Source organism: Onychomys torridus, chromosome 18, assembly GCF_903995425.1.
Source record: "Onychomys torridus chromosome 18, mOncTor1.1, whole genome shotgun sequence".
NCBI lineage: Eukaryota > Metazoa > Chordata > Mammalia > Rodentia > Cricetidae > Onychomys > Onychomys torridus.
In genome coordinates, this window is record NC_050460.1 from 43,654,078 (window position 1) to 43,680,627 (window position 26,550).

Genomic DNA, 26,550 nt, shown 5'->3' on the forward strand with positions numbered 1-26,550 from the left:
TTCAACAAAACCACACCTCCTAATACTGCCACTCCCTTTGGGGGCCATTTCTTTGGTAGCATCCCAGTTGGTGAGAAAGTACTCATGAGATTCAGGAAGCCTGTGCCTAGCACTTGTCCCACAAAGGGCATCAATACAACTTTGGGCTGATGACTGTTCCACAGTGATGCTCTGAACTTTGCTCTGCAGGGAGCATAGATTCCAACCACACCTTCACTGACAGCACCTTCCACCAACCCAGCCTTCTTGGCACTGGAGGAAACACCTTCCCCAGGACGATGCTGTTAGTGTTACTTACTTAGTTTGTTTTTTGTTTTTTTTTGTTTTTCAAGACAGAGTTTCTCTGTGTAACAACAGTTCAGGCTGGCCTCGAACTCAGAGATCTGCCTGCCTCTGCCTCCTGAGTGCTGGGATTAAAGGCATGTGAGACACTGCCCAGCTGCTGCTGCTTCTACTTCTTTTTCTTCTTAATTAAAATTATATCCTATAAATTTAGATTTATTTATTTATTTTTGAGGCAGGGTCTCACTATGTAGCCCTGGCTATCTTGGAACTCACTATGTAGACCAGGCTGGTCTTGAACTCACAGAGATCCTCCTGCCTCTGCCTCCCGAGTGCTGGGATTAAACGTAGGTATGTTCTACTACATTTAGGTTAGGTTTATTATTTTTATTTTATATATGAATGTCTTGCCTGCATGTGTGTATGTGTTCCATTTGCCTGCCTAGTGCTCTTGGAGGTCAGAAGAGAGTTGGGTCCATTGGAACTGGAATTATAGATGGTTGTGAGCTGCCATGTGGATGCTGGGAACTGAATCTGGGTCCTCTGCAAGAACAATAGCTGTGCTATCTCCCCAGGCCCTGGAATATATGTATCAACCAAGGATCAAGAATATAAGCAATCTTGACTATATATGGAGTTTGAGGCCAGCCTGGGCTACATGTGACTCTAATTGGCGGTGGTGGTGGGGGATCTTAGGCCATGTGAGTCATTATTTTGTTACTCTTTTTTAAAAACCCTTTCAAAACTATCTTCTGACCATGGCAGTACTGTATAGACTAATGGACTTTATGGAAAGACCGCAGGCTTGGGTTGGGCCACTCTGGGCTCAGGTCCCAGCTCTCTCTGTGCTCTCCAGCTATGTGACACAGAGGCTGCTTGTCACATCTCCAACAGCATGTGTGTTCTAGCATGACTAAGCTTGGACAGGGCAGCCTTTGCATAGTAGAATCATGGAGTTATACTATGTTTGGCCAGGGTGACACCCCTAGGTCACATAATCCAAACCCCATTTGGGCCTGGTGGCTCAGTGGCTGAAAGCCCTTGCTGCCACGCCTGACATCCTGAGTTTGGTCACTGAAACCCACATAGTGGAAGGAGAGAACAGACCCCAAAAGTTGTCCTCTGGCCTCCACGCATGCATGTGGTACGTTCTCTTGCCCATGTGCACACACATCCAGACCCCTTTTTATAGATGAGATACCAAGACTCAAGGAGGTCTCTGAAGCTCCATGGCCGACAGTAGAGACACCAGCAGGAAAGCATAGGCCTCCTGAGTGCCAAGTTCAGGGCCGCCTTCATGCCAAGGCCGTGCATGGCTCTTTGAGAGGTAAAAACACAAACATGTTAGGAGAAAAGAAACAGGAGATGGTATCTCTGTCTTGCAATGGTCTGGTGTAGGGGCTCACATGAGACCAGAAATTTCCAAAGTCCATTCAGCAGCACGGAGGAGCCAATACTTTGGTGTCTTTTCCAGGGGATGCTGCTTGGGTCGGAGAGTGCAGGCCTAGCGTGTACAAGGTCTTGAGTTTGATCCCCAGCACTGCATAGAACAAGCGTGGTGGCATACTCCTGAACCCTAGCACCAGAGGCAGGAAGGTCAGAAGTTCAAGATCAGCCTCAGCTAAACCCTGTCCCATCCTACCCCCTCACCCCCAGCAAAAAAAGGCATCAATCTAACCACGCTCTTAGCATCTGCCAGGGTAAAGTCACCACAGCTGGAAAGAGACCTGTTCTCTGTGATTCTCAAACTGGGCACCAGACACCCCTTGGGGTCACTGAAAGCACATGTGCCTGGGCTCCATCCCCTGTAGGCCTGGAAAGGGGCCTGGGAATTTGCTCTGCTAACAAGTTCTGGGGTGATAGCGTGGGTCTGGGGACCCCACTTTGATACTTGCCACAGTCCTTGGACCTGCTTAGTAGAAATACAGACTCAGAGGCCTCAACCACTGTACTGCGGCTTCCATGTCTGTGCATGAGTGCAGTGCAGCAGCGACCCTGCCCTGCAGTGACCTTGCCCTGCAGTGACCTTGCCCTGCAGCGATCCTGCTCTGCAGTGACCCTGTTCCTCCAATTCCAGAGGCAATGGTGTTGCTAAATTCATACTGGCTGCATGGTTAAATCATCCAGGAACTTTAATTCAATTAATTAATTAATTAACTTTATTTATTTATTTGTTTTGAGACAGGGTCTCTCTGGATATCGCTATCTTGCCTAGAACTCACTATGGAGACCATGTTGGTCTTGAACTCACAAAGAGCCACCTGCCTCTGCCTCCAAGAGTTGGGATTAAAAGTGTTTACTACCACATCTAGCTTCCTTCCTTCCTTCCTTCCTTCCTTCCTTCCTTCCTTCCTTCCTTCCTTCCTTCTTCCTTCCTTCAGCGTGTCTGTCTGTGTGTCTGTTGTGGGGTGTGTGTGTGTGTGTGTGTGTGTGTGTGTGTCTGTTGTGGGGGGGTGTGTCTGTCTGTCTGTTGTGGTATGTCTGTGTGTCTGTGTGTTTGTGTCTGTTTGTTGTGGTATGTCTGTGTGTCTGTTGTGATATGTCTGTGTGTCTGTTGTGGTATGTCTGTGTGTCTGTCTGTTGTGATATGTCTGTGTGTCTGTTGTGGTATGTCTGTGTGTCTGTTGTAGTATGTCTGTTGTATGTCTGTGTGTCTGTTTGTGTTGGTTGTGATGTGTTTGTATGTCAGTTTGTCTGTCTGTATCTGTCGTGGTGTGTGTGTGCATGTGCAGGTCAGAGGAAAAGCTTAGTTTCACTCCCCAGGCACTATCAACTTTATGTTTTTTTGAGTCAGCATCCTCTCATAGACCTGGACCTGGAACATACTGAGTGGGCTAGCCAGGCCAGCCAGCAAACCTCAAGGATGTGGCTTCCTCCACTTCCCCATTGCTGGGAGTACAGACATGAGCCACCATGATGCCTGGCTCTTTTTCTGAGGTGTTTTCTGGGGACTGAACTCAACTCCTTGCAAGGCAAGCCTTTTACCCATTGAGCTGTCTCTGTGGACTTTATTTTACTTTTTAAATATTAGCGTGTGTGCGTACGTGCATGCATGCATGTGTGTGTCTGTGCGCGAGTGTGCGCTTGCATGTGCAGATGTGCGTGCATGTGTAGGTCAGAGGACAAGTCAGTTCTTTCCTTCGGCCATGTGGGTCTTGGGGATTGAACTCACATCATCGGGATTGGCAGCAGGCCCCTTAACTTGATGAGCCATCTGGATGACCTGTGAATTTGTTGTTGTTGTTGTTTAATAAGTCATGTGACTTGAACAAGCGTTTCCTCTTCTGTTTAGAGATAAGTAAGCACACTGCTGTTCTGACAGAGCGGAGCTGGTGGTGACTGTGGTGATAACAGGCCCATAAGCACAGTGTGGCACTCAGCTTCAGTGATCCATGGCAGCAGTTAATGTTAGACAGAGCCCTGCAGGAGAGTAGCCAAAGTCAGGGCTGGGCAGCTTCTGCCTGGCTGAGAGGAGCCTCAGGAACCATGGCAGTGTTTCTGCCTGGAGAAAAGTTTCTGATTTTCTCATTTTCCAGGGAGCCAGCAGCAGGTGGAAGGGCAGGTGTCTACTAAGTACATAACTTCAGTTTTGCAAGATAAAGCATTCTAGAGATTGATTACCCAGCACATGCCCTTCCTCAAGGCCACTGAACAGCAAGCTCGAACATGATTACATTGGTTTAATTTAAAGTGCGGTTTTTAAGTTTGTAGCAAATTGAAGGAGGCATTGGAGTTTCCACAAACCCTTCTCCCCTCAGCCTCCTTCCTGATTCACATCACCAGCCAGCGTGGTCCATTGGTCAGTTACCTTTCTTATTGCTGTGCGAAATACCTACCAGAAGTGCTCAAGAAGAGAGGCTTTCCTTAGTCACGTCTGAGGATGCAGCCCATCACGGCAGCATGAGCTGGAGGCTGCTGATCACACTGTACCCGTAGCCAGGAAGCACAAAGAGAGGAACCACTGGTCCAAAGCTTGCTTCTGGTCTCTTTATTCAGCCCAGGGTCCCAGGCCTGGGTTAAGGGTGGGGCTTCCCATCTCACTTAACCTAGTCTACAAACGTTCTCACAGACTTGCCCAGAGCTTTTGCTCTTAGGTGAGTGGAAATCCGCCTTAACCATCACAGCAGGTGGAAGGGCAGGGAGCAGGTGTCTAATAACTGGTTAACTGCTGACCCTGCATCCCACGGGCATCTTTATGTCCCCCGTGGTTCACTTGGGAAACTGTGCCTTCTCTAGATTTGAGCGAATGTGTGACGGCATGCACCCACCATGGCAATACCAGGCAGTGTGTTCCCTGCTCTCAACGCCCTGTGTGTGCTCCACCCCCACCCCAGCCCTGAACTCTGAAACAGCTGCAACTCTGAAAATTGGTTCTTTTTTTTTCATTTTATTTATTTGTTTGTTTGTTTATTTATCTATTATCATCTTGATACAGTACAAATTCTTATCCTAATAGTGAAATGTTTCACTAAAGCTTGCCCAGCAGTTGAGTAAAACCAAAACTTATTATAAGCCACAGTCATCCTAGGGTCCCCCCTGCTATATAGCCTTTCTGGTTCTGTGGTTTGCAGTCTGATTGTTCTTTGCTTTGTATCTAGTATCCACTTACGAGTGAGTACATACAATGTTTGTCCTTCTGGGTTTAGGTTACCTCACTCAGGATGATATTTTCTAGTTCCATCCATTTGCCTGCAAATTTCATGCTGTCATTGTTTTTCTCTGCTGAGTAGTACTCCATTGTGTATATGTACCACATTTTCTTAATCCATTCTTCAGTTGACAGACATCTAGGTTATTTCCAGGTTCTGGCTATTATGAATAATGCTGCTATAAACATAACTGAGCATGTATCTTTGTGGTATGATTGAGCATTCCTTGCGTATATGCCCAAGAGTGGTGTGGCTGGGTCTTAAGGTAGATCGATTCCCAATTTTCTGAGAAACCGCCATACTGATTTCCACAGTGGTTGTACAAGTTTGCATTCCCACCAACAGTGGAGGAATGTTCCCTTTGCTCCGCATTCTCTCCAACATTGACTGTCATTAGTGTTTTTTATCATAGCCATTCTGACAGGTGTAAGGTGGTATCTCAGAGTCGTTTTGATTTGCGAAAATTGGTTCTTTTTAAATTTTTTCTTTTTTAAGATTTATTTATTTATGATGTATACAGAAGAAGGTGCTAGATCTCATTACAGATGGTTGTGAGCCACCATGTGGGTGCTGGGAATTGAACTCAGGACCTCTGGAAGAACAGTTGGTGCTCTTAACCTCTGAGCCTTCTCTCCAGCCCCTTTTATTTTCTTTTTAGTTAAAAAAATAAATGTATTGGTGTGTGGAGGTCAGAGAGGACAACTTTCAGGAGTCAGACCTTTCTTCTTGCCCCTTGTTGAGAAACACTGTCTTTTTTTCTGGTTTTTTGAGACAGAGTCTCGTGTAGCCCAGGTGGGATTTATACTCACTGCGTAGCTGAAGATGACCTTGAACCTCTGCTTTTACTGCCTCTGCCGACTGAGAGCTGGAATTGTGCACCACTGCACCCAGTTTATGCATGCTGGGGATTGAACCCAGGGCTTCCTGCATCTTAGGCAAGCAGTCTAACAACTCAGCTGTCTTTCCCAGTGCATGCTCTGCTCACCACACATGACTTTTTTTTAATTTATTTTATGTGTGTCTGTGTTTTGCCATGAGTGTTGGGTCCCCTGGAACTGGAATTGCAGACAATTGTTGTTGTGAGCTGCCATGTGGGTTCTGGGACTTGAACCAGGGTCCTCTGGAAGAGCAGTCAGTGCTCCTAACCACTGAGCCATCTCTCTAGTCCCGCACACCTGACCTGTAGCTGGCCACTCTGCCTGCTTCTTGGACTTTGTTTACTGGGACATGTTTCTGCCCACCGTTATGTATCAGCAGGTACTCCCTGGAATGAATATGTTGGCTAGCCTTTCATAAAGCACCAGGGCCTTTGGAATAGAAGGCTCCTTTATTAACACTAAGTACTGTTTTGATTAGAGGTTTGGGGTGTGCATTTCAGCCTTCTTGCAGTACATGTAATTACATGGATAATTATGCCTGATGCTCACCAGTGCGGTCTTACAAGGACCTGTCTCTCTCTTGAAGCTCAGGTGGGTGCAGCTGGGAGTGCTGGGGAAGAGCACTGAAATCCAGATGTGCCCCAGTTCTGATGGAGGGGCCCAGGGTTGACCCCGGTGGCTCATTACTTACCTGCCTCCCCGGCTCCTGGGTAGAGATCTGTGGATAAGTGCCACCAGGTAGCTCAGGATTTGAACAGGGCTTCTTCATCTCTGAGCATTTAGGGGGCAAGGTGAAGCCTGGGGAACCAGAGAAGACTGACCCAGAAGGTGGAGGTCTCTTGGAGAGAGTCCTCAGGGCCTTGGGTCATGCCGTTCTCCTCCTAGGTTGCCTGGCCTTCTTCTCTCTGAACCAGTCTCCAATCAATTAGCCTGAATTTAGAGTGACTCAGCATCCCAGTGTGAGAGGATGCACGACTCCCCATAGTAATATCAGGGCAGTCTTGAGCAAACGGCTGTTAGCTGCCCTGCTCAATGCTCTGGACTGGAATCTCCATGCTGATTTATTAGCCCCTTTGTCTTACCGGAGTGATAGTGGATAATCTACCTGGCAACCCAGCCCTAATCTTCTTCTCATTGAGGGAAACTCCAAGATGGTTGTGAACTGAGCTCATACACAAGTGCTCAGTGCTATCAGCAGCATGGGTTTCACTGGGTTGCACGGGACCTCTGAGCTCAGCAGCTCAGCCCCCATCTGCGAGAAGAACCCTCTCTGCTGACCCTGGCCTGGGCCTCATATTATGTGGTTTATCCTTCCTCACTTCCTTTATGACCCGGTGAACTCTTAACCCATCCTGTCTCATTTGAGGCCCCCTGGAGCATGGGATCTATTCTTTTCTGAAAACTTCAAATTACATTTTTTATTTATTAGTTTTGTGTTGGGGGTGTGCACATGCTACATTGTGCATATGAAAGCCAGAGGACAACTCTCTCAGGAGTTGATTGTCCCTTTCCAACATGTGGGTCCTGGGGATTGAACTTGGGTCATCTGCTCTGGTGGCTGGTGCCTTTACCAGGTGAGCCATTTCCTCAGCCAAAGGTATTACCAGCGCACTCTTAACTCAGTGTTTGCAGGATTTCTTCTTTCTTTCTGCTACTGGAAATTAAACTAGTACTTCATGCCTGCTGGTCCAGTACTCTACCACTGAGCTACATTCCCCAGCGTTAGAACCCCCTCCTAAGGATACCATTCTAACTGCAGCCTACATTGGCCCTTTCCTGGTTGAAGACCCTTTAACTTGTTCTTAATTGTACCTGATGACCATCCACATCCTGGCCATATCTTCTGGAAGCAATGCCATGCGTTCCCATAACCAAAGACCCAACATTGAATTTGGCTTAGCTTATGAGGACCTTTAATTCCGCACAAAACTGCGGTCAGCATAGAGTGTGCTCAGCCTCTAAATTAAGACTTCAGAAAAAACTCCAGGAGAACAGAAGCCGGGGAAGCCTGCGGGCTTTTCCTCAGACGTGCTGAGCCTTGGGATCATGTACTTTGAACTGGAGAAGCCTCCAGGAGTTGGCAGCCACAGCTGCAGTTTCCCAGTGGGAATTGGGAAATTAATTCCTTTCTGTCTGGCTGACCTAGAGGTGGGTGCCTGGGCATAGCCTTGACTGAAGCAGGTGGTATAGCAGAGTGCTTGGAATGCACACTTACTGGGCCAGCAAGGTGGCTTAGCTGGTAAAGGCATTAAGCCTGATGGACCTAAGTTTGGTCCCCAGAACCCCTATGGTGGAACAAAAGAACCAACTCCCACAAATTACCCTTTGATCCCCACACAGGTACCCAACTCCCCTCAAATATAAAAGTAATAAGCCAGGCATGGTGGCCTTTATTTTTAATCCCAGCATTTGAGCAGAGTGTGGAGGGCCAGAGGCAGGTAGCTTTCTGTGAGTTTGAGGCCAGCCTGGTTAACATAGGGGATTGCAGGCCAGCCAGAGCTACATAGAGAGACCCTGTTAAAAAACAAACAGACAAAAAAAAAAAAAACCCAAAAAACAAAACTAAACAAAACCAAACAACCCTTCCCCCCACACACAAATAAATGTACTAAAATATTTTAAAAAGAAAACAAATAGAGACTTTGTCTGCCTAACCTGAGTCCAGATCCCCTACCCCCAACTCCTAGCTCAGCACCTGTCCCCACGCTAAGGAACAGAGGACAGTGAACAAGACACTCATGTGTTTGTGTGTGTGGGTGTGGGGGTGTGGTCCTGGCGATTAAACCATGTGAGGCAAGCACTGTCCCACCATGCTACTCCCTAGCTCTGGAAAAAGTCACTTAGTAGTGGTTTCCTCGTGTGGAGGGGTCGGTCATCTGTGAAGTACTAAAGTGATATTACTCACGGCCATACAGTCACCATCCCTAAAACCATAAACTCCCAGAATGTTGCTTCTCGTGTACTGATAGGAAGATGCCCGGACAAGGTAGAGGTTTGTTCCAGGATGGCGGAGTCCCTGGATGTTCACGTTCTTGTCCTGAGAACATGACTTCTTCGCTCAGCGGGGATGATGCTCTGTGCTGGTAGTGGCTGGTCGTACAGCTGGGATGAGGCGTGTTTGCCTCAGGTCCCGTGGACCTGTTGAGGGAATACTCGGCGACCTCTGCTGTCAGCGGCAGCCAGAGTGCCCTGACTAGGGGTTATAGGATGCATGGAACAGATGGAGTCCCTGGGAACAATGGTAACAAAATCACAGGGCGGGGACAAGATGTGGCACCACTAGATGAGGGCCTGGCGCTTAGATGAGCCCCACTGGCCAGTGGAGGGTAGATGAGAGAAGCAGGTTTTGGGGTGACATCCCTAGCCCTTGGCATCCTTGCAGGGTAAGGATGGGTGACCCAGCGACTTCCATCAGCTGGCCACAGGAAGCTTCAGAGACTGTGTCTGTGGCTTACAGCAGGCTGGAAGAGAGAAGTGACTTCCCTTCCTGTTGGTTAATTGTCTTGCCCCTGAGAATTAGTGGACCCACAACAAAAGGAAACCAGGAGGATTTGTCTGTGTGGGAGTGACAGCTAGAAGGTGAAGAGGAAGCTCTGGGGGTGGTGGTGGTGCTGCTGCTGCTGCGGCAGCTGACAGGGAGCTGCTTTGCCAGTGAATAGTGACAGCTTTGAGCTCCCCCAGACTGTGGGGTGCTCGCTGGCTGACTGAGAGGGAAGAGCGTGAAAGAGACACACGCTCTGGCTCTCGCTCTCCTCTCCGTGGCCTTGGGTTGCCAGCTAAGTGTGAGTCACCAGCTGGTTGCCATCAGGGAGCTGGAGAGCTGGTGTGAGCCTCCTGGCTGGGAGCCAGAATCAGCCAGTTGTTTGAAAACAGGAACAGGTCTCTCGAAAAGACTGTGCCCAAGGATGGATAGGCTCAGGTGGGCTGTGACTGGCCCGCCTTCAGCAAATCATGTGAAAACAAATGAAAATCAAGTTCTTGGATCAGTGGCCCAAACTGGAGTGAATTCTCATTTATGGCTGCTGCTTATCTCTTTCGATGGAGCAGAAGTGGAGAAAATGAATTGAGGAAGGTGGGTAGACCCCAGCACCCACGTACATCCCCTACCGCTTTCCAAATCTGTGCCTGACTGCCAGCTCTGATTGTTGGAATTCCTGGCCACTCCCCAGCTACGTGACCGCACCTGCACTGTCCGGTAGCCGGGCAAGAGACTTCATCATCCCAGGGCCTTACGTCCTGCATAATCCATGCTCTGTGTGACCACATAATTTGCGTGCAGCGTGATCACATAATCTATGCGCATGTGTGGCGTAGCTACATAAGCCCATATGTGCAAGTGCAGGAGGAAACCTATAAAAAGGCGGGTTCCATCTATCCCTCCTCTCTCTCCCTGCACGGGATCATCCATAGGCCTGAGCACATCCCTTCTATTCCTTCCCTTAATAAACTCTTACAGTGGGTTTCCTTGTGCCTCGTGGCTTTTCTCACACGGTAAGCAGTGCCACTTAACCAATGGCATCGCGCTGCTTAATAACTAACACTGATCACAGCCGGGGGCCCTCGTGTCATTTCTAGTGAGAAAATACCTGACGTAAATAAGTACATGGAGGACTGACTTATTTGGGTGACGGCTTCAGAGCATCCTGGTGGGCGAGACGTGGCAGAGCCGCCGATTCTGGGGACGGGGAGAGGGGAGGACTGCCAGCTGAGCGGGTAGCTTCCTCCGTTCCCTTTGATTCCATCCACGCATCCAGCCCTGGGCTAGAGCTGCCCACATCAGAGCATGCCTTCCCCTCCTTGATCCTCTCTGGCATCTCCGCCAATGCCTCGGACGTGAGGCACTCAGGTGTGTTTACTAGTTCTAGGCACCTAGCAAGCCCATCGGGTGACGGTCAAGATTGACCATAACGATGGTGGGATGTTGGGGTCTGCCCGGTGACTCTCTCCGGAGAGACATGAAAGAAGTGTCTGCCCACCCCAGAAAGTTCCCTGACTGGAGATCAAAGGAATGGTTTCGCTCAAGGCCACCTTAGTGAAATCGTGAGTGTATCAAGATGGCTTACAGGACGTGGATGACTCAAAGGCAGCTGTGTCTCCAGAATGCCCACCCCAGCATGGGTGATGCCACAGAAGAGAACTGCACCCTAAACATGCATCCTTCCGAACCAGCATCCTTGTGCCCGGCTTGCAGGCATCTCCACTGAAGTCTCCTCTCCCCGGCAGCGTTTAATGGTTATATAACTTTGGAGAGGACCTCTGTGAATCTTGTAACTTTTTGAGCTTCCTTTTAAAAAAATTACACTTTTTTTTTTATTACCTTTTTTATTTGTTCGTTTTCAAGACAGGGTTTCTCTGTATAGTCCTGGCTGTCCTGGAACTCACTCTGTAGACCAGGCTGGCCTTGAACTCAGAGAGATCTGCCTGCCTCTGCCTCCTAAGTGCTGGGATTAAAGGCGTGAGCCACCACCACCCAGTGAATGAACACTCATTCATTTGTGTGTAGCTGTGTAGGTGCGTGTGCGTCACAACATATGTGTGGAGACGGGGATAATGCGCAGGGACTGATTCTCCCCTTTTACCAGGCCAAACTCAGGATCAAACTAGGTTGTCAGACATGGCAGTAGATGCCTTTACCCGCTGAGCCATCTCGACGAGCTTATTTGTATGAGCATTGGAACCTCAGGTTTCTTGAGATTGCTGTGTCTTACCAGCCTGCACCCTTCCTCCAGGAGGAGGTATTTCAGTGTGGAGGGAATAGCTGCATAGTAGAATGTTCTGGGAATGTCCAGGCATGAGGAGTGGGGTGTGGGCTGGCCACTTCTGGGCTGATCTGCTCAGGGTGACAGGCAGCTTTGAAGAGCCTTGGAAATAACTTGAATGGCTTTGCGTCTCTTCTTTGGTTGTGATCATTCCCCTCGCTTTGGGGATCAGTGGCCCATTGTTCGGTCCTTCACGGGGGTGGGGGGGGGGGGGGTGCAGGCAGAGGCTGGAAACCCCGACTCACAGCTGCTGCCCAGGTCCTGCTGTACTAGTCTTGTCTGTCTGCTGTGGGTCCGCTTTTCTCTGTTCTTTTTTATCCTTCTTTACTTTAAATTCCATTAAAAAGAGAAAGATTATGGGACGGGAAGATGCTCAGCAGGTCCAAGCGTTTGCTGTGCAAGCCAAGGACGTGAGTTCAATTCCCAGCACTCACATAAAAGCCAGGGATAGTTGTGTTTCAGTAACCCTAGTGTGGAGGAGGGTAGAGATAGGCAGATTGCTGGGGCTCACAGGCTAGCCATTCTGTCCAAAACAGTGACCACTGAGATTCGCTGAGAGATCCTTTCTCAAAGAATAAGGGGAAGAGGGATTGAGGAAGACACCCAGCATTGATCTCTGGCCTCTACACGGCACACTCACCCACATGCACATATGTATCGCATACACACACAATATTCCGACATGGTAAGTGTGGTGGTTTGAATAAAAATGACCCCCATAGGCTCATGTATTTAAATGCTCTGTCACCAGAAAGGATTAGAAGGATTAGGAGGTATGGCCTTGTTGGAAGAAGTATGTCACTTGGGATGGGCTTTGAGGCTTCAAAACCCCATACCAGGCCCAGGTTCTCTCTCTCCCTGAGGATCAGGATGTAGTCCCAGCTACTACTCTGGTGCCTGTCTGCAGGCTGCCATGCTCCCTGCTGTGATGATACTGGACTAACCCTCTGAAACTGTAAACAAGCCCCCAGTTAAATGTTTTTTTTTTTTTATTTAGAAGAGTTGCCTTGGTCATGGTGTCTGCACAGCAATAGAACAGTGTCTAAGACATTAACTAATGACCAAGGCCAACTTCAGTCACATATCAAGTTCAAGGCCATCCTGGGATACATGAGACCCTGTTTCAAAAGTAATTTTGTAAAGTTTAATGTTTATAGACATATTTATAAACACTTGCTTCAGATAGAAGACTGTTGCACAGAACCCAGGTGGAGATCTTAGGACAACTTGGCAAGAATTGCTTCTTTCTTTCTACCCTTGCATAGGTTCCAGGCTCAAACTCAGGCCACCAGGCTTGCATTGGAATCTCCTTTACCTACTGGGCCATCTTGCTGGCCCTGGTGCCCTGTTTCAGAGGCCCAACAGCTCTATTTGCCACCAGCACCCAGTGCCCAAGCCTGGGTTCCCGCCTATAGAATGGCATGTCAAAGTGACCCCAGGGCCTAATTCCTGGACCTGCAAACAGATGGAGAAGGCCAGTAATAATGGTGGCATCAGCAGAGAGAAACCCATGAGCACCTCACGGTTAGACTTAACCAAAGGTGTAAGAAACTGGCTGTTGTGTGACAAATGCTTTCCCCAGGGAGACACAACACACGTCTACTCACCCCAGATACGGAACTCATGACAGATTCAAATACAGATACCCCCAGAGTCCAACTTGGTGAACCAATGAGTTTTTCTGGAGTGACTCACGGGAGTGTGGTTTGGAGGGTTACCTATAGGGAGCAGAAATGACTCAATGACAGATGTATCACCAGGGCCCACCCTAACATGGGTGACAACTCACAGAAGCTAGGAAACCTGGAGCACACTGCACAGCCTGCAGGCTGCTCAGCAGGTTGGAGATTGTTCTTTCCAGGTGACTCTGGTCTACACCTCTTCCAGGCCACTCTGCTGGTTTCAGCTTCTTCCAGGGAGCTGGTCAGGTCTCAGTCTTCTTGCAGCTTTGCTTGAGAGTCTTCTTTGCAGCTGAGCCAAGCTTTTTCTGAGAAGGACTTTTCAGCTTTTATGGCTGACTCTGGTAGGGAGGGGCTTCATGAATCTGGTTGGTTTCAGGGACTTCCTGAAGCTCTTTTGATTTTTTTTTTACCTTCCAGCTTAAGTGGCTTTGTGGAAGGGTGGAATGTTTCGATCTAGGAGGAAACTGTTACACAGTTAAACAAGCAAAGACAGATCCAAAGTCAATCAATTCCACTCCTGGTTTCTACAATCAACAAATTTCCCTGAGAGTGCCATTTTTGTAATCCTATCCAATGGCTCTGTTCTTTCTGGTGGCATATACCAGTGTATGCTTTGGGATATGGTCATGGACAGTTCCTATAACTCCACTGTGGCACTGTATAAAAGTACCTCATTATAAGCCATTCTGTCTGCCTTACCATTAATCTCATCTTCCTGGATGCTTTTATTCAAATTATTCAGGTCTTCCTGAATAGGATTTCAAGTCTGCACCAATTGAGAATGCCTCCTAGATGGCAGGATGGAGGCTAAACACTACCAGTTTCAGACACTGTGGAGGAGTGATTACCCAGACTGCCCCAGGATGATGCAGGCATGCCGTGTTTTTTTCTGCCTATCGTCTCTGCCGGCTTCACCCTCTGCCTTGTTTAGTCTTACTGATGAGAAAGTGACTGCCTAGTTTATCTTCCAATTGGCCCGGGTTTTTTTTCCCCACCAAAGTTCATTTTGTAATCATGTATTTTTTCTATCCTCAAAATATCACTGTATATACCTGCATCTGACAAGTTGTTTTGTAAAACTACAATAGTAATATTTTACTTATGTAAAATAAGCACTGTTATGGTAACAAACAACCAAATACTCTGAAATAATTGCTGTTAACACGCTGGTTATTTTTTTTCAGATTGTCTTTCCCAAGCCAGATACTTTGTATCTGGTTGAAACTATTGTGTACAAAGAGTTGGTTTTTTTTTTTTTTTTTCTTTTGAGGACACCATCTTGCTGTATTATCCTGATGGCTAGGTTCAAATGGTCTTCCAAGTAGTTGAGTTTACAGGCACACACCTTCACCTTCACATTCAGCTTAATGTTAATATCTTTTTTTAAAATTGCCAATCTTGGGGCTCGAGATGTAGGTAGAGTCCTGCCTAGCACATATGAAACCCTGGCTTCCATCCCTAAAACCAGGCATGGTGGTACCCATCTGCAGAGGCAGGAGTATCAGAAATACAAGATCATGCTCAGCTATACAGTGAGGTAGAGGCCAGCCCTGAACTAAAAGAGAAAAAGAAACAACAAATATCTAACCTCTATAATGTGAACTATAAAATTTGGAAGCGTGGTGTGAAATATGACATTAGGAAAGTGTGAACTATTAAATGTGAAAGTTACCAGCAGGCGTGGGTTGACAGTTCCCAATGAAGGAGCTTTACCAGACTTTCAGTGAACGCCCTCCAGGCGAACAAAATAACAAAAGATGTGAACAGGATGCTCCACGGAAGAAATAAAGATGGTTAATTGACTATGAAACGTAATTAGTCTCATTACCCAAAGCATTGCAGATTAGACCCAGGAAGAACATTTCCCTTGATCATAATAGCAAGGTATGTTTTTAAAGCATGCTGCTGTTCAGTAGATTTATAAAGCAACAATGTTCTGGAGAGCAGCTTGCAATCCATGTGAGGGCATGTGTATTTGTTTATGACTCGTATTTTCCGTTTGTAACTGTCTTTATGTTCTCTTTATTGATTAGTCTTAATTTTTCTTCATACTATTGTCTTAAACATTTCCATTTTCTATTTTTTTTTTCTGTGTTCTGGGTTTTTCTGTGTAGCTTTGCGCCTGTCCTGGATCACACTCTGTAGACCAGGCTGGCCTCGAACTCACAGAGATCCGCCTGCCTCTGCCTCCCGAGTGCTGGGATTAAAGGCATGCGCCACCACTGCCCGGCTTATTTTCTTTATCTTATTTATGGATTCTTGTATAATCCATTATTTGCCTTATTTCCTTCCTTCCTTCCTTCCTTCCTTCCTTTCTTTCTTTCTTTCTTTCTTTTTTTTTTTTTTTTGGTTTTTAGAGACAGGGTTTCTCTGTGTAGCTTTGCACCTTTCCTGGAACTCACTTGTTAGCCCAGGCTGGCCTCAAACTCACAGAAGTCTGCCTGGCTCTGCCTCCCGAGTGTTTGGATTACAGGCATGCGCCGCCACAGCCTGGCGCCTTATTTTCTTTAAAAGATTTATTTTTCTTGTTTGCTTTTGTTTTTCTGAGACAAGAGTTTTTTTGTGTAGCCTTAGGTTGGCCTGGATCTCGCTCTGTAGACCAGGCTGGCCTCAAACTCACAAAGATCACCTGCTTCTGCCTCCCTAGTGCTGGGATTTAAAGGTGTGCGCCACCACCTTCTGGCTTTTTTTTTTTTTTTTTTTTAAATATTCAGTGGTCTATCTTTTATGCAGTTTCTGTCCTGCCCCTTGTCCTGCCCCTGACTTATATGCTCCCTAGGTTTCCAAAGATACCTTCATCTAAGAGCTTACATAGATATTAGCTCCAGTTAGTTCTGATTTTGCTGGTGAAAATAAAGATTTTGAGTCTTAGGTGAGTCTTTTTGTGTTTTCCCCAAGCTATTAAGTGAGGTTGATGATGAGCACTTCCCCTCCCTGGTTTATTTGTGGGGCTTCCATTAGCATTATTCAATTATGACATGTTTTCTTCTGTGCTAAACCTTCTGGGCTTACCATGTTCCTTTCATGATGTTTGTCCTTTGCCTCTCTTAATCAATGTGACTTCTGAAGTGACTGTTACCCTGCATTATTTTTCAGATCATTCTGTTTACTCAGTGAGAGATGGGATTTGGGTAGAAAACAAAGCAGACATTCTATTAACATTTTTGTCTAAAAAAAGGCATCATGGAGCTGGGTAGTGGAGGCTCAGACCTTTAATCCCAGCACTTGGGAGGCAGAGCCAGGCGGACCTCTGTGAGTTAGAGGCCAGCCTGGGCTACAGAGTGAGTTCCAGGAAAAGCACAAAGCTACACAGAAACCCTGTCTCGAAAAACCAAAAAAAAAGCAACATCATTTAATATTTTTTTCTTGTCTTCAATGAACATCCTGTGTGTCTTCACATATAAACCTAAAAATATCTGAAAACAGACACAAAAAGGTGTTACTAAAACCTAGGATTAAGCGGTCCCAGTGCATTGCGTGAGACTGGCTGGAGGAACAGCTGCTTAGGGCAGTGATCGGCTTCGTGGAGCAGGTGACGTCTGACTAGGACTTGGAACAAAAGTAGAGATTCCGTGGGATAGTGGCTTGAGAAGGACTTCCGTTATTATGTGAAGAATAATCATGATTATTACATGGTCATTTCCATGTGCCTTGTGTTAGTTTTGCTATTAGGAATAGGACCTTTAAAAACCACATCCTTCCACTGGGAATACAGCACAGTGTGGGAGCCCGTTTTCAGGTTCCTCGTGGCTTTTTTACCCAGCAGGTCCGCATAGAGGGTGATTAGGGCCACGGGCCTGAGTGCAGGTGTCTGAGATGGTCTGCACTTGGCTGTGCTGGGGGAGGAGGTCTTTTGCTCCACCCCCTTGGCGTCTCTCTAAATACCCTGGGGCAGAGACAGTGGGGTCCCATTGGAAAAGGTTCCAGGCCCTCCGGAGCTATCCTGTATTTTTTATCTGTTTATCTCCACGATATAAATCCTTCTATCTAATATTTCCTGCTGCTCCCACTCAAGAAAACTCTGGGGAGCTCTGGGGTTGGTGGGTAAACGCCCCACAGTAGAGCACTTGCCTAGCCAGCCCAAGGCCCCAGGTTCAACTCCCAGTGCCGCATAAAAGACAACAAGGAATGAAAATCCATATATTTTATTGCCGGCCCATGGGATTATTATTGCACTTGCGTATTTATTCTGGAACCATCCTCAAATGTGTGGCCACCCAAGAGAGCCAGGCTTCTGTGGAGAAGAGATGGAATAGTGCTGCCACAAGCCCCAAGGGCTCAGAGGGCAATGCCCAGCAACAAGGAAGCTCTGGAGTGATTCCCAGAAGAGCTCTGGAGGGAGGCAGCCTTGAAGGATAGAGAGGGTTTGAGCAGTGAGGAGGGAGGGTAGAGGTGTTGGGGGGGGGGTAGCACTGCAGCACACTAGCCATGTGTCTGCTGGGCCCTTTATATCACAGCTCCTCTTCCTTGCAGCTGCCAGTCAAATACCATTGTTGTTTTCTATTAGAGAGGGGGAAACTGAGGCTCAGAGCTTAAGTAGCCGGGGAGAGCTGGATAGCCTAATAGCATAGCCTCTGTCCTTCATGTGTCTCTGTGTGTGTGTGCATGCATGCAGGGTTTTTTTTGTTTGTTTGTTTGTTTGGTTTTTGGTTTTTTGAGACAGGGTTTCTCTGTAGCTTTGCACCTTTTCCTAGAACTCACTCTGTAGACCAGGCTGGCCTCGAACTCACAGAGATCCACCTGCCTCTGCCTCCCGAGTGCTGGGATGACAGGCACGCGCCACCACCATCTCCTGGCGCATGCAGTTTTATGGCGATCTAGTTCATCCTTGTGAAATGAACCACCTGAGGCTGGGCGTGTGGCTACTAAGTAGGTCGAGTGCTTGCCCGGCATATGCAAAGCGCTGGGTTCGATCCCCCAACACTGTGTAAAACTGGATGTGGTAAGGCACACCTGTATCCCCAGCCCTCAGGAGGTGGAGTCAGGAGGATCGGAGTCATCCTTTGGCCACATGGTGACTCCAAGGCTGGACCACTATGCGACACGAGGCACTGAAGACCAAGAAAGGGAGGAGAGAGGAAAGCCTTTCGGTGGATTTTAGTTTTCATCGTATTCAAGGAGCTATAAAATTGCTGCCATGGTCCAATTTTAGCACATGTCGCAGAAAGAGAAAACAAACCCGCTCCTTCCTCACCACCACCCACCCCCGCCGCTCTCTCCCGCAACCCTGTGCTCTTGGCAGCTGTCGCTTTGTCTGAGTGGATTCGCCTCTTCTGCGCGTTTCATGTATGTGGGGTCGGGCTGATGGGTGGTGCTGATGACCGGCTTCTTTGGCTCAGCACCGTGCTGTTTTGTTTGTTTGTTTGATTTTTTTTTTTTTTTTTTTTTTTTCCGAGACAGGGTTTCTCTGTGTAGTTTTGGTGCCTGTCCTGGATCTCGCTCTTTAGACCAGGCTGGCCTCGAACTCACAGAGTTCCACCTGGCTCTGCCTCCCGAGTGCTGGGATTAAAGGCGTGCACCACCACCGCCCAGCCAGCACCGTGTTTTCATGATTCTTCCATATTATGGTATTTCTCTGTGGGCAGGGGGCATGTTCTTATGTACACATGCATGTCTGTGCATGTATGTTGTTTCTTGGTTACCATCCATTTTTTTTTCCCCCCCGTTTTTGAGATGAGGTCATTCCCTGGCCTTTAACTCAGGAAGTTAGGCTAGGTTGGCTAAGCCTGTCTCTACCTCCCCAGAACTGGGATCATACACGCACACCACCGTCACCAGAACTGCCTCCCCCCACCTCCCTTGTGGGTTCTGGGGATCACATGCAGGCCCTTGTACCTGCAAGGCTGGCACTTTACCAACCATACCACCTCCCCAGCCTCCATGGCGTTTTTTTCCTTATTGCTGAGCAGTACTGCTTTTTATAGGCAGGTCACCCTTTTCTCAGTCTGTGGCCAGCCCACCTGTGTCCTTCTGTTTTCAGGCCTTTCGAGCAAAGCTGCCAAAGACACCTGCCTGTCTTGTGTTTCTGCCTGGAAAGGCTGGCCTTCGTGTCTCCTGGGTATCTATGTCGGAAGGGTGGCAGCCCTCAATCCTGTAATGACTTTGCGGTTAGCCCTCGGGGAAGTGCGAGCCTGTGGCTTCTCCGTTTCTTTGATACAGACCCGGGAAAGATGGGCAAACCTCAGAGTCTGAGCATTGTGTGTGTCCAAAGCAAGTGATGGTGAAGTGTTCTCCGAGAGGCTGCCTCATTGTCAGATCTTTGATTCTGAAGGAATTGGTTCTGTAAGAGAAGGGCCTGAACCAGGCTGCTGGAATGACATTATTATTGTGACTTCAAGGCCTTGCCTCTTGGATTCCAGCTGTGGTAATAGAGACGGAGACAAAACCCAAGGTTCTGAGTGTGAAGGAAGTGTCCTTCAAGTGAGGCGTAATGGGACAGGCCAGAGGGCACAGAAGCTGGAGGGGGAGGTGGGTTTGGCCCATGTGGGTCTGAGGCTGGTTCCTGGGAAGCTGTGATTCATGGCTCTGATCTGTCTTTGTCTTTTCGCTGCAGACTTGGCCGACTGCAAGCTTGTTTCTTTCCCCATCTGCATCTACAAGGTCCTGAGGAACGTCTCGGACCAGATCCACCTCATCACACTGGCTAACAATGAACTCAAGTCCCTCACCAGCAAGTTCATGACCACCTTCAGTCAGCTTCGAGGTAGGCCAGGGGTTAGCTCAGACAAGGAGTCTTACCCCCTCTGGAGAATGTCCCCAGAGCTAGTCCTGGATCAACCAGACTCATAAAATCATTCCCAGGGGTAGGCTCTGAAGACCTGGAAGTCTCTGGGTCAAAGTCTGTTTCCAGCTGACTGAAAATAAGATTAACACAGCCGGGTGTGGTGGCGCATGCCTTTAATCCCGGGAGGTAGAGAGGCAGGTGGACCTTGGTGAGTTCAAGACCAGCCTGGTCTACAGAGTGAGTTTCCGGACAGCCAGGACTGTTCCACAGGGAAACTGTGTCTCAAAAGAAGATTGACTGACGACAAGTCCTGGCTTGACTCTTCCATTCTGAGCAGACCGGCGAGCCGAGGAGACTCGAACGACTGATTCCCATTTCATCCCCAGCATTGCTCGCTCTTCCTTTCATGTTGCTTTCTCAGGGCAGCTGTGGCAGGTGCCAGCGATGCTGGCTTATCTCTGGCACACACCGAGTGAGTGGATATGGTCCGTGGAAGGTGCTAGGCAGGAGGCCAGCGGGTGGGCATTGTGGATCTTTTGCAGTGGTGTCTGTGGGTGGCCCAGCAGGATGTGCGGTGGTACTCGCTCCCTCCCTCCATCTTTCTGCCTCGCGGAGCAGGACTGGATGGTAGGCAGGAGAGAGGCAGAAGGCGCAGGATGCCTGAATAAGGTGGATCCTGCTTCCTAGGGCTCTCTGTCTGCCAGGGGATATGAAAAGGGTCTGTGGTTCTGTTTAGAGAAACAGACACAAAATACTGGTCCTGTATGAAGAATAAGCAAGTGTATCTCAGATCCCTGATTTCGGCTGGTCAGATGGACTGGCTGGGTTTGTGCGTCAACTGGACACAAGCTAGAGTCATCAGCGGAAGGAGCCTCCTGAGGAAATGCCTCCACGAGATCCAGCTGTAAGGCATTTTCTCAGTTAGTGATCAATGGGGGAGGGCCCAGCCCATAGTGGGTGGGACCATCTCCCAGCCGCTGGTCCTGGGTTCTATAAGAAGGTGATCTGAGCCGGGCGGTGGTAGCGCACCCCTTTAATCCCAGCACCTGGGAGGCAGAGCCAGGCGGATCTCTGTGAGTTCGAGGCCAGCCTGGGCTACCAAGTGAGTTCCGGGAAAGGCGCAGAGCTTCACAGAGAAACCCTGTCTCGAAAAACCAAAAAAAAAAGAAGGTGACCCGAGCAAGCCGTGGGGGCCAGCCAGTAAGTAGCACCCCTCCATGGCCTCTGCATCAGCTCCTGCCTCCAGGTTCCTGCCCTGTTTGAGTTCCTGTCCTTGACTCCTTCAGTGATGAACAGCAGTGCTGAAGTGTAAGCCAAATACTCCGCCCCTCGCCAAGTTACCTTCTGGTAATGGTGTTTCCTCGCAGCAATAGAAACCGTAAGACAGCAGGCTTCCTCGGGGAGCTGTGGAGACCAGAAGGCAGAGACAGGTGTGAATGGGCAGAGCTTGGTCCGGCAAATAGGAAGAACTGTGTGGTGGCTCAGAGGGGAGCAGGTGAGAACCTGGCGAGGCCAGCGTCGCTGTGCACACCAATGAGCACCGAGACAGGATTAGACTAGGTGGCTCCTTCTCAGAAGTCACAGAGCTCCAACCGTTGTGTTTGAAAAGCTCCAGTGGCCTGTGCTGGGGAGTGGGAGGGGCCTGGGCAGGGCTCAGTCCCCCAGAGGCACCCGTGTGTACTTCTTACCCTGGCTGGCTTCTCTCTTCAGTCTTTTTCTGGCATCTGCCTCTGCGTTGGTGAGGTGGGTCCCTCGTAGCCAGCAGGCTCCCCCAGACTGTTAGTTCATGTCCCCTGATGAAGTCAGAACCATCCTAGGAACTTCTCTGTACCCACTGTCGTCCCAAGACCAGATGAGTTGGGTCCCCTGAGTGTGAGCCCAGGCCTTGGCATTCATATAGGCTCAGGCCATTCTGTAGTGCTGACAACCAGAGGTGAGACCCAGAGTTCCAGGCTAAGCAGCACAAGGGCCTAAGAGACTGGCACATGAGTAAGGAGTGACTTGCTTTGACCATGTGGCAGTAAAGAGTAATGGGGACTTACCCACCTACCACTGGTGTGTCCCTCAGCTGTGTGTGCCATCGGAGAAGATGGACTGCTGGTGTCCATTCTTCCAATCACTTATGTCCATTCTTCTGATCATGTATTTTATGTGCATTGGTGCTTTTGCCTTCATGTATGTCTGTGTGAGGGTGCTGAATCCCTGGAACTGGAGTCACAGACAGTTGAAAGATACCATGTGGGTGCTAGGAATCGAACCTGGGTCCCCCAGAAGAGCAGTCAGTCCTCTGAACTGCTGAGCCGTCCCTCCAGCCCCCAATTTGGTTGTCTTGAGACAGGGTCTCAAGGCTGACCTCAAACTCACTGTGGAACCAGAGACGACCTTGAACTTCTGACGCTCCTGCGTCTGTCTCCCAAACACTAGGACTGTAGTCATGCCCTACCATGGCTGGCTCCTGATGATCATTTAACAGAAGCTGGAAGTACGCAGCATGTGAGAATTTCTCCAGGTTTTATGCAGTGTGAAAGCCAGTCTGCTTGCTGCATTTGCAATGTAGACTCAGCTTGTAAAATATCAGCATGACCTCTCATTTCCTACTTCAGGGAAGGAGATGGAGGATCAAGGAAGGAAGGACTTGGTTAAGTAAGGACCCAGAGCAGAACCTCCAGAGCGTGACCCCAAGTGGGCCACCTCACGGGGTACTGTATTAGCTCAAAGGTCTTGTAGTGTTTTGACAAGGTCTCATGTAGCCCAGGCTGACCCAACTCTATTTAGTTGAAGGTGACCTTTAACCTTATGATCCTTCTGCCTCCATCTTCTAAGTGTTGGGATTGTATGTCCATGTTCTATGGTGCTGGGGGTCAAACTCAGGGCTTCCTCATGCTGGGTAAGCACTCTACCAGTGGAGCCACGTCCTCCGGCCTTCGTGTTTGCCTTCTAGAGAGAAAGGTGGTGGGGATTGTCAGGGCCCCAGGAAGAGCAGTTGGGTTGAGGTTTCCTTGGGCAGAGGAGAGATCCTGTGTGTTGTCTTATCCTCGGTCCATCTCTGAAGCACCTGCAGTCTTCCAGACCTGGGTCTGGAGGTGGGGAAACAATGGCGGCCAGTCAACCAGGCGTCTCCTTGAAGGATGCTCATTCTTACCCCGCACCCCAAGGGCTGGGGCACTGGCAAGGACCGATGCAGGAAGGTAGACTGCTGGGCAGAAGAACTGATACTTCTCTAGAGCAGTGTGGGCGTTGAGGGCTGGAGGGAGAGCGTCAGCAGCTTGGGGGAAATGCTGCTCGGGGCTCTGCCAACCCCAGCGCACTCACTCCAGCGCCATTGGCTCAGACCCTATTGAAGGGTGCCATTTGAACTCTCTTTCTCTACCCTCACCAGCTCCTGACCCCTCCATCTATCCCTCAGCTTGGGCTTTCAAAGAGAAGGCCAGATGGGCTAATTGGATTTCACACAGTGGATTGTAGGCTGTGGTTGCCAGGAGCTGAAGGTGAGGGGGTTGAGTGGGAGAGAGCTGGAGCCAAGGCCCCTCCAGCTCTTCAGAGAGGAAGTTCCGAGCCCAAGTCTTCATTGTGATTTCAGCAGAAGACATACAAAGACACGCACGTATGCACACGCTCACCCCGAACTTTATGAGTGTGGAGGAGGCGTCAGCATTTAAAAGACCATTTTGTGTCTTCTTCTGGGCTCTTGACAGAGCAACTTCCGGGCCACATGTCCCCTGCCTGCCTCACAGGCTCTCAAGGCTGGGAACTCTCTCCATCAGACTCGTGGCTTCCCAGGGTTGGATCTTCTTTGATTCTACCTTTCCATGTCTCTCATTCATTTTTATGAAACAAAAAGGCAGGACGTGGTCTACAGTGGAATGTACAAGGCCCTAGGTGCAGCCTCTGGCACTGTATACACCAGTGGGTGACACACACCTGTGATCCCAGCACTCCAGAGGTAGAGGCAAGAAGATCAGGAGTTCAAAGTCATCTTCTGCTCCCTAGCCAGTTGGAGGCCAGCCTGAGCTATAGCATGTCTTAAAAGAAAGAAAACAGAACAGCAAGACACGAGTGAGTGCAGGGGCTAGATAGAATCGGTGTGAGTGGCAGATGGGCCTGTGGAAAGTGATCTCAGTGTCTGGGTACGGCTCTTCTGTATCCCCGTCCCTTCTTACTCTCTGGTCAGCTCTTTCGATTGAGTGTGTCCTGGGCCTGCTAGGTGAGAGGAGGGTGAGACACACCCAAGAGATAAATATCGTGTGCCACTTCCCCACAGGTGAGACACAGGGAAGCCCCTGCCCTGGGCACATGCTTTAGAGCAGGAAGCCAACCCCCTCATGTGCACTTGGCGGAGGCTCCAGAGTGGACAGGGGACAACGGGGAATGCTTCATAGTGGACCAAAAGCAAGGGGTTTGGGTCTGAGTGACCGCTTGGGCAACTGGTAGTGGCCTGCTGAAAGCAGGCATCCTTGGGGATGGATGACTAGAGTTGGGTAGAGATAGGTTTAGCTTTATGGTCCGTAGTTGGATATGGAGACAAAACTCGGGGAAGCTCGCCCAGGTGTGATAGCTCAAGCCTGTAATTAAAAAACTTGAGAGGTAGAGGCAGAAAGACCCAGGAGTTCAAAGCTAGCTACATAATGAGTTTGAGGCCAGCCTGGGCTAAACGAGATCCTGTCTTAACTCAGTATCCACTCTGCGCCCCCAAAATTAGAGAAGCTGTGGGTTATTGAGTCCTGGCCTTGTAGAGCCAATTGTTACAGGGGTTATGGTTTGGCTTGTCTGTTATTACAGACAACAGTTGCTATGATGTCTGACTTAAGTGAGCAAGTATCTTAGCTGGGATTTCTGTTGCTTTGACCAAAAAGCAAGCTGGGGAGGAAAGGGTGTATTGGGCTTACACTTCCACATTGTAGTTGTATCACAGAAGGAAGCCAGAACAGGAACTCAAACAGGGCAGGAACCTGGAGGCAGGAGCTGATGCAGAGGCCATGAAGGGATGCTGCTTACTGGCTTGCACATCATGACTTTCTCAACCTACTTAAAGAACCCAGGACCACCAGTCGAAAGATGGCATCACCCACAATGGGCTGGGACTTCCTCCATTAAGCACTGATTAAGAAAATGCCTTGCCGGGCGGCAATGGTGCATTTAATCCCAGCACTCATGAGGTGGAGCCAGGTAGATCTCTGAGTTCGAGGCCAGCCTGGTTTACAGAGCGAGATCCAGGACAGGCACCAAAACTACAGAGAGAAACCCTGTCTCAGGGAGAAAAAAAAAGAAAAAAGAAAATGCCTTACAGCCAGATCTTATGGAGGCATTTTCTCAATTAAGGCTCCCTGCTCTCAGAATAACTCTAGTTTGCATGTCAAGCTGACACAAGACTAGCCAACATAGCCACTGGGTTAGTGGCTGGCTTCCTGGGCTCCAGGTTGTGGATCAGTATTCTGTTTGATGCTGGGTTTCACTGTTGTCAGTAAATTCAGTCTTTCGTGAGCCAGGCACGGTAGTGCACACCTGTAATCCCAGCATTAGGGAGATGGAGGCAAGAAGACTAGGAGTTCAAGATCATTCTTAATTGCATAGAAAGCTGAAAGCTAGCCTGGGCTACATAAGACCTTATCTTTAAAACAAACAAACAAACAAACAAAATAATACACAATCTCTCACACCTCCACCTTACCCAGTCCAGTGGATGCTCACAAGCCCTGTCCAAGCAAATAAATAGTACAGGAACCCCAATTCACTGGGCACTCAGTTCTCCTGGATCTGAGCCTATAGATGTTTCTTTTTTAAATTTAATTTTAGTGTTTCATGTGTATGAGTATTTAGCCAGCATATATGTCTAGTGCCCAAAGAGGCCAAAAGAGAGGGTATTGGAGCCTTTGGAACTAGAGCTACAGACAGTTGTGAGCTGCCACGTGGGTCCTCTGAAGAGCCGTCTCTCCAGCTCACCCTCGACTGCCTGTGATTTGTCACTGTAACACCAGTATCATTTGGGAACAAGAAGACTTAGAGCTAGATAGAGCTAGCCCTCGAGGTCCTCACTGTTTCCCAGGGGAAGCGGCAACATGGATACTTAAGGAGTCCTCTGCTGAGGGGTTGCTTGTGGAGGACTCAGAGATGTGGGTGGGAGCTCAGGGAGCTCCAGAGAAGTAGCTTCAAGTGGCAATTGTTAGATGAGGAGGAGGAGGAGGTGTTCGCCAGATAAATAAGGGGGAGTTTCTATAGCCTCCTTCAAGAGAGGAAAGGCATGTTTGGAAAATGACTGCAAAAATGATGCAAACCCAAATGGTCCAGAGCAGAGGAATGAAGCATGTTGTCAGGGACTGGCCACAGGGAGCTGTGTGCTTAAACCAGAACATTTGAGAAGGGACCTGGCAAGATGAATTGGGGTAAGAAAAGGCAGTATGGGACATCGAAGACAGGAGAAGAATAATGAGTCCAAGTATAAAGCCAGCAGATGCAGGAAACAGGACCAGCCTTGAAGACCCAGCCCCAAGCTAATCTTCAGTCAGGTCCTAAGGGAGCCTCCGAGATGACGAATCTCCTCTTCACAGGCAGGGTAGTAGGGCTTGGACTGACGGAGAG

At 48.8% G+C, this 26,550-nt stretch overlaps 1 protein-coding gene across 1 annotated transcript in view; it reads left to right on the plus strand.

The window, feature by feature from the left end:
* Lrrc20 (leucine rich repeat containing 20) overlaps positions 1 to 26,550 on the plus strand; it is a 77,826-nt gene that overhangs the window by 36,163 nt on the left and 15,113 nt on the right. The window contains exon 3 of the mRNA XM_036167162.1: positions 19,804 to 19,953. Within this exon, the coding sequence (XP_036023055.1) occupies positions 19,804 to 19,953 (150 nt within the window). The remainder of the gene's footprint in view (positions 1 to 19,803; positions 19,954 to 26,550) is intronic.